This window comes from Orcinus orca, chromosome 4, assembly GCF_937001465.1.
Source record: "Orcinus orca chromosome 4, mOrcOrc1.1, whole genome shotgun sequence".
Taxonomy (NCBI): Eukaryota; Metazoa; Chordata; class Mammalia; order Artiodactyla; family Delphinidae; genus Orcinus; species Orcinus orca.
This window is the reverse complement of record NC_064562.1, coordinates 135139498-135152070: the sequence shown is the minus strand read 5'-3', so window position 1 is coordinate 135152070 and position 12573 is coordinate 135139498. Positions and strand designations below refer to the sequence as shown.

The window sequence follows — 12573 nt, the reverse complement described above, 5'->3', positions numbered from 1 at the left end:
TGAAACTCGGAAAGCAAAGGCTGAGAGACCGCCGCTAGTGCGCAGGCTCAAAGCAAAGTTGGACCAGCCGGAGCTGGCTGGAGAAGCAAAAGGAGGCGAAATTCTGAACGGAAAGATGTTTCTTTTATTACAAAGTGTAGCGGAGAAAAGGACCCCGAAATAACCACCAGTGATAGAAATTAGTATCAGTTGAGCCCTCTCACACTTCACTCTAGCCTCAGTTCTAGCGGAGTAGGCTAGACAGGTATTATTGCTATTTTACAGATGAGGAAGCTGAGATTTGGCCACTAAAAAGCTGTAGAGGCAGAGTTTCAGCAGATTCATTGGAGAAACACTGGAATGAGCCGGCGTTAGTGGAGCGGAGGGGAGAGAAGAAAGTTGAGATGGTGAGCTGGGGTATTTTTACGGGCTGACGGTAAAACCTCGGAGGACCTGAAAAATTGACAAGAATTGATAGTATTAGCAATTTGTAATGGCGTTATACCTGCCGCTGGCTGAAACAAAATTTGTTGTTTATTTCTTACAGTCTCTCCAGTTATTTTAAGGCGATAAGCTTATTTTTTATAGGCGTAGAGGAACTTTAGTGTGTTCGTGCTGCCAGTCACTCGGCTCTTTGGGAGAGGCAGAATCAAGTAGTACAGATCTTCCTCCACTTACCGGGTTATGTCCAGATAAAGCCATGTAAGTGGAAAATACATTACTGCACCTAACCTGGGAACATCATGGCTTAGCCCAACCTACCTTAAACTTGCTCAGAACACTTACATTAGCCAACAGTTGGGCAAAGTCATCTAACACAAAGCCTATTTTTATTATAAAGTGTTGACCATCTTGTGTAATTTACTGAATATTGTACTGAAAGTGAAGAACAGAATAGTTGTATGGGTACAGAATGGTTGTAAGTGTACCGGTTGTTCACCAGGTGGCTAACTGGGAGCTGTGGTTGCTACCACTGTACAGCATGAAGAGAGAGTATCGTACTGCATGTACATAGCCCCGGGAAAAGATCAAAATTCAGAATTCGAAGTACGTTTTCTACTGAATGTATATCGCTTTCAAGCCATTGAAAAGTTGAAAGGGGAACTGTTACACGTGCAGGACCCTCTGTAGTTAAAAGCAGGAAGTAACTTCAAACTACCCAGGCTCAAATTCTGACTCTGCCCTTTACTGGTTCTGTGACCTTGGCCAATGTAGCCTATATGCTTCACTTTACTCATCTGCAAAATAGCAATGATAAATCTATTATGAGAGTTAAAAATGAGTTAGTACATGTAAAATGCTTAGAACAGTGCCTGGCTTGGAGTCAGGCACTAGTTCAGTGTTCACATATTATTTTGTTTCATTTGCTTCAGAGTGATAGGCAATGTAACTCCCACGCAGGCCGCATCTCACTTCAATTTCACATGCTAAATACTATCAATATTTGAGAATGTGGAGACTATTTTAATCGGGCTAGTTGCAGGAAAAGGTCACTTTGTAGAGGTGCCATTTGAGTTAAGTAAATCCTTCATGATGAGAAGGATCAGCCAGAATATCATCTGCAGGAGAGGAAAAGTCTTTCATGCAGAAGGAGCCACGTGAGCCAAGACTGAGGTTGGATGAGCCTGACATGGTCCGGAGACAGGAGTCGTGAAGAAGGAGGGAAGTGGACAGACCCTATATCCACATGCTCAAGACAGCCGATTGATTTTCAAAAGGACAAGGGGATTACAAGGTAGAGGCTGTTTAAGTTCTTAAACAACACAATTCATGTTTATAGTATAGTTTCACAACAGAACTCCTGGCTGTTAATTTTATCATTTAAATCTTTGGGTTATTTTAGTGGGCTTTTGATAATTTCTCTTTCCAGTGAGAAAGGAAACAGGACTTTGTTGAAAGAGTCTGTCCTTTCCTGAGAGACAGCTTGGTGGTGGAAAAAAAAATGGACTTTGGCTTCAGATAAACTTCAGATCAAATGGACTGTAGGTGAATTAAATAATCCTGAGCTTCAGCTTCTGTGTATTTTGGTTGGAAATAATTACTTTGTGTTAAACGGTCTGAAGGAAAGCATCTAACACCACGTTTTGGACATAATAGCTATTCAAATTGTTAGTTTCCTTCTGCTTTTGATTTGCCAAGGCTTCCCATGAAACTGTCCAAATATGCTGTGTCTGATTGCTGTTCTGAGATTGCTGCTTGATTACCTTGTCCCGCTCACCTTCCACTTTTATACAATTTCCACCATTCCTTCCTACTTTTACTATGCACTAATGCACTACAGCATTTGCCTTTTATTGGAGTTAATCCAAAGGTGTATAACCCATTTCCACTCACATCTACATACCATCATAAAATATACTTACTTCATAGCCTTGTTTTTAGTAAGAAACTTTTGAAACTTGGGTGCAAGGGACATTTGTTTCATGCTTACAGGGGATTTTTTTTTTTTTGAAATTTGAGAAGAGGTTCAGATAATGTGCATTCTGCTCTTTAAAAAGAATAAGTTTGAGTAGTGTATTGACCTAGATGATCTGTCTAAATATAACCTGGTTTTCAACAAGATATTTGAGTATAGATCTTCTCTCCTCTTTATTGGACATCTGTTGCTTTGTCTGACCAGCACCCTTCTATTTCTTGGAGACATGCCCTTTCCTGACCCTATGTGATTCTGTTGTTAATGTTAATAGCAGGCATGGCTGTGATCAGGCCCTGCTAATTGTGGAACCCCATCCCTGTCTTCTCATTGACTGTTGACCCAGGTAGGACCAAAAAAGTTCCTCCATCAGAAACTTTTGACATGTGAACTCTGAGAGAGAGTAGGTCTTTCCTTCTCTAGGATTATAAACATTAAGGACCATTAAAGTCTAGAACTATGTGGGACCATCTTGCCACCACATGGAGAGAACCTGTTTGAAGATGAAGTCAGACAGAACTGAGAAATAAGAGAGAGAGAAGTAGATCCTTTACATAGAAACAGCTTGCACCAAATTCTTGGACTTCCCAGTTGATGAGCCAATACATTTGAGTTGGTCTTTTGGTAAGTGTGTCCAAAAGAATACTGACTAAATACACTTCTATTAGAAGTGTATGAAGAGGGACTTCCCTGGCGGTCCAGTGATCAAGACCCCACGCTTCTACTACAGGGGACATGGGTTTGATCCCTGGTCAGGGAACTAAGATCCCACATTCCTTGCGGTACAGCCAAAAAAAAAAAGTCTATGAAGAGCCATGTTGTGGAGTACCCTGTGAATAAGTGGATGAATGACCTATTTCACAGCACATCTGTTGAAAGAAATTAATGGGCAGATCACTAAATAAACAAATGGAAGCTTACATTTTATTTACTATATAATATGTCTGCCATGCAATTTGTCTATATAGAAATTGGTTTTCCAGAAATTGTCCTGGAAAGAAATAATGCAAAATGTTAAGATGATTATTTCTGGGTAGTGGGATTCTGGGAAAATTTTTTTCTTTTTGAAGTTTTTTTCTTTATAAATTTCCCAAATCTTCTGTAAGGCATATGAATAGCTTTTATGATCAGAAAGAGTTAAGAAAAAAAAAAACTTACGTTTTCCTTTTCATGTTCTGACACATTTAACTATTTATTTAGAGGAATTTTGGCATTCAAACATTTTATCAGAGACATTTGTTGTTGTTTTTCAAGACTCAATCTGGAAACCACATAGTCAATATCTGAAAAGATTTTATGCATTGACAAATGCTGTGGTCTGAATGTTTGTGTCTCCCCAAATTCATATGTTGAAATCTTAACCCCCAAAGTTGATGGTGGTTGATGGTTGGAGCCTTTGGGAGGTGAGGGTGGAGCCCTCCTGAATGGGATTAGTGCCCCTATAAAAGAAATCCCACAGAGCTCCCTGGCCCCTTCCACCACATGAGGATACTAAAAGAAGTCTGTGACTTGAAGGAGAGCCATCACCCAACCATGCTGGCACCCTGATCTCAGGCTTCCAGCCTTCAGAACTCTGAAAAATAAATTTCTATTGTTTATGAGCCACCCAGTCTGCAGTATTTGGATTATAGCAGCCTGAAGGGACTAAGACAACAACAACTGAACACTAGTAAGTCAGATGCAGTGTATATTTTGCTTCCATATTTTTTCATTCGTATAATAAATAAAAACCCTTAGCTTATCAAGTTCGGCTCTAGTTTCCACTGAATAGTTGAAAGAGCTTCCCCTTTCATTCTTATCAGTCACTATGCTCAGGAATCTATATATAATCTCTCCTATTATTATTAAGCTTTTCTATATGTTGAGAGGAATAAAAAATTATCAGTCTTCAACTTATCATAAATACAACAAAATAAGGGGGAAGAGAAGCAGGGGACATGTTGATTTCTGCTGCATACTGATTGTCGTAGTATGTGGGTAATCCTGGACACAAAGAAAATTATGCATATGGCTGTGTCTCAGGCACATGACTGAATTCCTTTGATCTATTTTCATCTACAAAAAGAAGACTCATACTCATTGATAAGAATCTGTAGGAAATTATGTGGTTTGGTGTCTAAACAATAAATACAAACCAGAAGTTCTGTGCCAATTAGGTTTCTACAAACAAAATCATCTGAAATAGAATTAGAAATAATAAAATAAAATAATAAAAGTAGAATATATTATTGTGGGCTAAACTCGTAAGTCAAATAACTATTATGGGAATAGTCCCCCCCCTACACCCCTGCCCCAAAGAAGCCCTTGTCCTAATTCCAGGAACCTGTAAATATGTTACCTTGTAAGGCAAAAGTTATTTTGCAGTTGTGATAAATTGGGCATTTCAAGATGAGGAGATTATCTAGGTGGGCCCAATGTAATCACAAGGGTGCTTATAAGAGGAATGTGGGCAAGGGAGAGACAACAGAAGCAGGTGTCAGTGAGGAGAGAAGTTGCTATACTTCTGGCTTTGAGGATTGAGGAGGGCCTGCAAACCAGGGAACATGGGCAGCCACTAGAAGCTGGAAGATGCAAGAAAATGGATTCTCCCCTAGAGCCTCCAAAATGAGCATAGCCTTAGGGACACATTTTAGACTTCTGACCTCTAGAACTGTAAGATAAGTAAGATAATAAATTTATGTTGCTTTGAGCCACTAAGTTTGTAATAATTTGTTACAGCAGCAATAGGAAACTAATACAGATTGCCAGATAAAATACAGAATGCTAAGTTACAATTGAATTTCAGATGAACAATAAATAGCTTTTTTTTTTTAGTATAAGCATGTCCGATTCATCCCCAATATTGCATAGGACATACTTATACTAAAAAATTTGTTTGTTTATCTGAAATTCAAATGAAACTGGGCATCCTATATTTTTAAACTAAATCTGGCATCCCTAAATTATTATAATTTGCCTTATTTATTCATGTATGTATTAATTTCTATCTCTAGTTTTATATACCAAGTTTTCTTTTAAAGGAAGATGCTTGTGTTCATCACAAACTATATTGTTGTGGGGAGTTATGGTATTATGAAGCTATTTTTACCTGAAAATTTCTCATTGCATTGTGAAGATATGTAGTTGAAAATATTGGGTGGCAAAGCTCTTTTTTGTGTGTTAGAAGGAACTTCCTCTCTGGCACAATAGGAAAGTCTATAGATAACATCTCATAATTTTAAAGCTATAAGGGTCCTGAAAGGTCAGGGCTAGTACAGGGCTTGCAGGTGAAACGACTTCAGGGTCCAGGTAGATATAAATGAGTGAAGCTGATTAGTTTAGGACTATAGGAAGTGATGGGGACTGTGGTGACCTACACAGCACATGCCCTGTTTAAAGGGATTGAAATATTGTTAAAACTCTCTGTGAGCAAAACAAAACATGGACTGCTAGTTTGCTTAGGCCCTCTCTCATAGTCTCCATCACCCCAACCCATCCAAATAAGCTCTTATCCTAAGTAAACACAGCGTGCTTGCCAAGCAGATGCAGCCTTCTGAGAAGTTTCTTAGTCCCTTTCAGCCACATCGCTGGTCCCAAGCTCCTCCTTTATAAGCTCCAGAATGTCTACTGAGAAGATTTCATCTTTAAAAACCATCAAAATTCTTGCAACTTTTAAATGTGATCCTCTGACCAGTAGCATCAGCATCACCAGGGTGCCAGTTGAAAATCCAAATTCTCAGGTCTCATTCCAGACTTACTGAATCAGAAACTTTGCAGAAGAGGCCCTGCAGTCTGTTTTAAAAACCTCTCCAGATGATTCCTATATGCACTAAAGTTAGAGAAGCCCTGATTTAATTTCTTGGAGAAAGAGGTATACCTGGTCTTGTGCATAGCCCTGGGATTCCCAGTCTGTTTTGTGCAAAATATACCTGCAGGTGTCATCCACTCCCCTTTCCCCAGAGGATGCTGCTAACTAAGGGCTTACAGATTTCAGGAGTGAGGTAGAGGCAGAAAAGTAATTATGGACCTCCTACTATGTGCTAGGCAGTGTGATTGGTGCCAGCAAAGTTGTGCCTTCCACACCGTGATTTCCAACTTGCTCTTTACTCATTTTGCAGAAGGAGAACTTTCCGTTACAATCTAAACCTGAGCTATAATTTAACAGCATGGGTTTAAAAAACTTAATAGACATTTTTCAGAGCACAGCAAAATTGAGTGGAAAATACAGAGTTCCTAAATACCTCTCCCCCCAACCCCAAAATACATACACCTTCCCCCACCATCAACATCCCCGCATCAGTGTGCTATATTTGTTACAACTGACGAACCTACACTGACACATGATTATTACCCAAAGCCCATAGTTTACATTATGGTTCACTCTTTGTTGTACATTTTGTGGGTTTTCAAGAATGTATAATGACATATATCCACTATTACTGTATCATACAAAATAGTTTCACTGTCCTAAAAATTACCTGTGCTCCACTTAGCCATCCCTCCCTCTCCCCTAACCCCTGATCTTTTTACTGATTCTTTTTTGCCTTTTCCAGCATGTCATATGATTGGAATCATACAGTATTTAGCCTTTTCAAGTTGGCTTCTTTCACTTAGCAATATGCATTTAAGGTTCTTCCATGTCTTTTTGTGGCTTGATAGCTCATTTCTTTTTGTTGCTGAATAATCCATTGTAAGGATGTACCACAATTTGTCTATTCATTCACTTATTGAAGGACATCTTGATTGCTTCCAAGTTTTGGCAATTACAAATAAAGCTGCTGTAAACATTCATATGCAGGTTTTTGTGTGGACATAAGTTTTCAATCATTTGGGTAAATACCAAGGAGCCCAATTGCTACATCGTGTGGTAAGGGTGTGTTTGGCTTTGTAAGAAACCTGCCAAACTATCTTCCCAAGTGGCTGTACCATTTTGCATTCCCACCAACAATGAGAGTTCTTGTTGCTCCATACTGGAACCACCGCTTGGCGTCAGTGTTTTGGATTTTGACCATTGTAAAATGTGTGTAGTGGTATCTCATTTTTATTTTAATTTGTAAGTCCTTAATGACATATGTTGAACGTATGAGCAAACATATGCTTATTTGCCATCTATAAAACTTTGATGAGGGGTCTATTTGGATCTTGTATCCATTTTTATAGTTGAGTTTTACACTTCCTTATTGTTGAGTTTTAAGGGTTCTTTGCATATTTTGGATAATAGCACTTTATCTGATATGTCCTTTGCAGTTTTATCTCCAAATCTGTGGCTTGTCTTCTCATTTTATTGACAGTGTCTTTCAAAGAACAGAAGTTTTTAATTCTAATGAAGTTCAACTTATCAAAATTTCGTTTGTGGGTTGTGTCTGTGGTGTTGTATCTAAAAAGTCACCTCCAGGGGCTTCCCTGGTGACACAGTGGTTGAGAGTCCACCTGGTTCGTGTCCCCATCCAGGAGGATCCCACATGCCGCAGAGCAGCTGGGCCCGTGAGCCATGGCCGTTGAGCCTGCACGTCCGGAGCCTCCTGTCCCAAGATCCTCTTGACTGTCTCCGATGTTCTTGTGTGTTGTCTACTTTTTCTGCTCGAGCCCTAGCATATTTATTATAGTTCTTTTAAATTCCTGGTTTGATCATTCCAATATCCTTGCCATAACTGAGACTGGTTCTAATGTTTGCTCTGTCTCTTCAAACTGTACTTTTTCTTTCAGTATGCCTTGTAATTTTTTGTTGAAAACCAGACATCATGTACAGGATAAAAGGAACTGAGGTATCTAGGTGCTTTGTGATGTGTTGGTAAGGTGTGGGGGAGGGGAACATTCTACAGTCCTGTGATTTGGTCTCAGATTTTTAGTGAGCCAGGGCCCCTGGGCTGTGACCTTTACAATGGTCCTTAGGTGAGACCATAAGGCTAGGGGTGCATAGAGTTCAGTCTTTCTCTTTTCCTAGGTTAGTGAGGCTCTGGTAATATCCCAGTCTGTTGGGCTCTGCTGAAATAGTTTCTGCTGGGGGCAGGTCTTGTTAAGAAGAACAGGGTGTTCTGGTCCTGTATCATAATGGCTCCTTCCCTTGCCAGAATAATGAGGAGATGTTTCCCCCCCAGTCTTCACTGTGAGAGCCAGGTATGGCTTCTGGAGGTAAACTCACAAAAGCATTGGAGCCACCCTGTGAGTGCCTCCCTGCTGGAGTTTTATTTATTTACTTATTATTTTTAATATATATATATATTTTAAATTTAATTTTATTTATTTTTTTATACAGCAGGTTCTCATTAGTTATCCATTTTATACATATTTGTGTATGTACGTCAATCCCAATCTCCCAATTCATCACACCACCACCATCCCCTGCCACGTTACCCGCCTTGGTGTCCATACGTTTGTTCTTTACATCTGTGTCCCAATTTCTGCCCTGCAAACCAGTTCATTTGTACCATTTTTCTAGGTTCCACATATATGCGTTAATATACGATATTTGTTTTTCTCTTTCTGACTTACTTCAGTCTGTGTGACAGTCTCTAGGTCCATCCATGTCTCTACAAATGACCCAATTTCATTCCTTTTTCATGGCGGAGTAATATTCCATTGTATACATGTACCACATCTTCTTTATCCATTCGTCTGTCGATGGGCATTTAGGTTGCTTCCATGTCCTGGCTATTGTAAATAATGCTGTAATGAACATTGGGGTGCAGGTGTCTTTTTGAATTATGGTTTCCTCTGGGTATATGCCCAGTAGTGGGATTGCTGGGTCATATGGTAGTTCTATTTGTAGTTTTTTAAGGAACCTCCATACTGTTCTCCATAGTGGCTGTACCAATTTACATTTCCACCAACAGTGCAAGAGAGTGCCCTTTTCTCCACACCCTCTCCAGCATTTGTTGTTTGTAGATTTTCTGATGATGCCCATTCTAACTAGTGTGAGGTGATACCTCATTGTAGTTTTGATTTGTATTTCTCTAATAATTAGTGATGTTGAGAATAATTTCATGTGCTTCTTGGCCATCTGTATATCTTCTTTGGAGAAATGTCTATTTAGGTCTTCTGCCCATTTTTGATTGGGTTTGTTTTTTTAATATTGAGCTGCATGAGTTGTTTATATATTTTGGAGATTAATCCTTTGTCTGTGATTCGTTTGCAAATATTTTCTCCCATTCTAAGCGCTGTCTTTTCGTCTTGTTTGTAGTTTCCTTTGCTTTGCAAAAGCTTTTAAGTTTCATTAGGTCCCATTTGTTTATTTTTGTTTTTATTTCCATTAGTCTAGGAGGTGGATCAAAAAAGATCTTGCTGTGATTTATGTCAAAGAGTGTTCTTCCTATGTTTTCCTCTAAGAGTTTTATAGTGTCTGGTCTTACATTTAGGTCTCTAATCCATTTTGAGTTTATTTTTGTGTATGGTGTTAGGGAGTGTTCTAATTTCATTCTTTTACATGTTGCTGTCCAGTTTTCCCAGCACCACTTATTGAAGAGACTGTCTTTTCTACATTGTATATCCTTGCCTCCTTTGTCATAGATTAGTTGACCATAGGTGTATGGGTTTACCTCTGGACTTTCTATCCTGTTCCATTGATCCATATTTCTGTTTTTGTGCCAGTACCACATTGTCTTGATTACTGTACTTTTGTAGTATAGTCTGAAGTCAGGGAGTCTGATTCCTCAAGCTCCGTTTTTTCCCCTCAAGACTGCTTTGGCTATTTGGGGTCTTTTGTGTTTCCATACAAATTGTGAATTTTTTTGTTCTAGTTCCATAAGCAATGCCACTGGTAATTTGATAGGGATTGCATTGAAACTCTCTGCTGGAGTTTTAGCTCTCAGAGTTGTCTACACTGAGCCTCCAACAGTTAGTCCCTTACATCTTAGGTTTCCTACCACATGCTGCTTCCTGTAGAGGTTTCTATATGTGAGTTTCTGCTTTGGTAAATTGTGGTGTTCTGTATCTCTCTGTCTGCCTCACCAAATTCTGTGGCAGTGGTTTGTCCCATGACCTCACTTCTGTGATGAATCTAAGAAAAGTTGTTGACCTTTAGTTTGTTCAGCTTTTTTCTTGTGTGTGGACAGCAGGACATTTCCAAGCTGACTTTTTGTTGGACCAGAAACTGGAAGTCATGTGAAGTAAAAATTTAAAATAGATTCTTTTATTTAAGAAACATGAATATAGCACTTACTATATGCCAGGCCCTGATTTAAGCACTTATAAATATTAATCCTAATAATTACCCTATGAGGTAGGTAAAGTTATTATCTGTTTTACAGATGGGGAAACCCAAGGCACAGAGAGATTGATTTTCCCAGGGTCACACAGCTAGAAAATCATACAACCAGGATTCATACCCAAGCAGTCTGTCTCAAGAGACTGTATTCATAACTATTACACTGTCCTGCTTCTTGTAAATGGGAATCCATTTCTATGCCAAGTGTATGAACTTTACCTTAACAGTGAATCTGCTTATTTTTTCTCTCTGTGAGTATCTTAACTTTCCTCTCTTGATGACTTTGCCATTGACATCTATATAGAAAAGAAAGCTGCTATTATTAGATGATCCAAACTCAATTTCTTATGCTTAGACTTGACACACAATTAGAAGTACAACCATGAAGTAGGGTTCATTAATGTAAAGAGACATGAAATCCAGCTGTAATCCCAAAACTTACATACAAGCAAGAGTGAGATTAATATTGAGCTTTTATTAACAAGGAATAGCAGCTGTACGTGCAGATGTGGTATCCATTCTTGATTGAGAGGCTCCTACAGACTGTGTCATTTGTACAACATCCACCACTCTCCTTTAGCCCAAAGCCCAGGGATGCTGCACCTATATCATGACCAACTCTTTATTCAAATGAACGATTTCAAGGGAAAAGTGTCTACTTTTTCTTGTTTTCACCCTGTTTTCCTCTTCTTAAAGTTGCCTAGGAAGAAAGGCTTAGGTTGTTTCAGAAGCAGCAGCTTCAGCAGAAGTGGGAAAACACCAGATGATGCAGACTCTCCGTGAGGTAACAGTGGACAGCCAAGTCCAAAAGGTGGTATCATGTGGCCTCATCTCTTTAAGAAGAAATATGGTATTATCTTGAGGTAGTACTTCAGTAGTAGGCAGCTTCTAAGATGGCCCACAGTGATCCCCACCTGCTTGCCTTCAGGGCCTGTGTAATCCTCTTCTTTGAGTGGCTTGCCTCTGGCCAGCAGAAATCTCAAAATTGAGGGGATGACGCTTCTATGATTAGATGGGTTGCAACTTCCATCCCGCCAGCAGATTCTCTCCCTTGTTGGCTTTGATGATGCAAGTTTCTACGTTGGTGGGCCCATGTGGCAAGGAGCTAAGGAGGTCCTCCAGCCAACAGCCTTGTAGACACTGAGACCCACAATCCACAGCACAAGTGGAATTGAATACTGCCAAGAATCACATAAGTGAGCGTGGAAACATGCATCCCAAATTAAGCTTTCAGATGAGACCCCAGCCCTGGCCAACATCTTGATTGCAGCCTCTAGAGAGAACTGTAAGCAGACCCAGCTGAGCTGTGCCTGTATTCCTGACTCAGAAACTGTGATAATAAATGTGTGTTGTTTAAGCCGCTAAGAAACAATAGACAGCTAATGCCATTCCTACCACAAACTCTTCTCAGGTAAGCATTACCTTCGGACTTCATGTTTCATTGGCCTAGTCTCATCTTGTTGATGGTGCAAAGAAAATCTCCATTTGACATTTTTTGCAACCTTTGAATCCATCAAAATACTGCTAAAATATTTTATAAAGAAGTTTGTAACACATGAAGTGCTAGATCTGTATCACTGAAGTGTACTGTTTTTAGTGATCAGGAACATTTTTTTTTAAAGATTTAATTTCTTTTATTTTTGGTTGTGTTGGGTCTTTGTTGCTGAGCGCCGGCTTTCTCTTGTTGCGGCGAGCCCAGGCTGCTCTTCATTGCGGTGCGTGGACTTCTCATTGCAGTGGCTTCTCGTTGCAGAGCACCGACTCTAGGTGTGTGGGCTTCAGTAGTTGTGGCACGTGGGCTCAGCAGTTGTGGTGCACAGGCTTAGTTGCTCCACAGCATGCAGGATCTTCCCGGACCAGGGATTGAACCCATGTCTCCTACATTGGCAGGTGGATTCTTATCCACTGCGCCACTGGGGAAGTCCAGAAAAAATTTTAATGATGTCTAAGAGGTGACCTGAAAGGAAAGCATGGTTTGTATCTCAGTAATCTTGTTTTA

At 39.7% G+C, this 12573-nt stretch overlaps 1 protein-coding gene across 11 annotated transcripts in view; it reads left to right on the top strand.

The window, feature by feature from the left end:
* The first annotated feature begins 24 nt into the window (after positions 1-24).
* The window catches only part of LOC101272571 (uncharacterized), a 50631-nt gene continuing 38082 nt past the window's right edge, over positions 25-12573 (top strand). For 5 of the 11 annotated variants that reach the window (XR_007477254.1, XR_007477253.1, XR_007477256.1 and 2 more), the window contains exon 1: positions 27-1714. Coding sequence is in view for 2 of the 11 variants with exons in the window: in XM_049709550.1 (XP_049565507.1) it covers positions 1599-1714 (116 nt within the window). In the remaining 9 variants the exon portion in view is untranslated. Of the gene's footprint in view, positions 1715-12573 lie in introns of all 11 variants that reach the window. The other 6 variants (XR_007477258.1, XR_007477257.1, XM_049709551.1 and 3 more) reach the window with 3 other exon arrangements.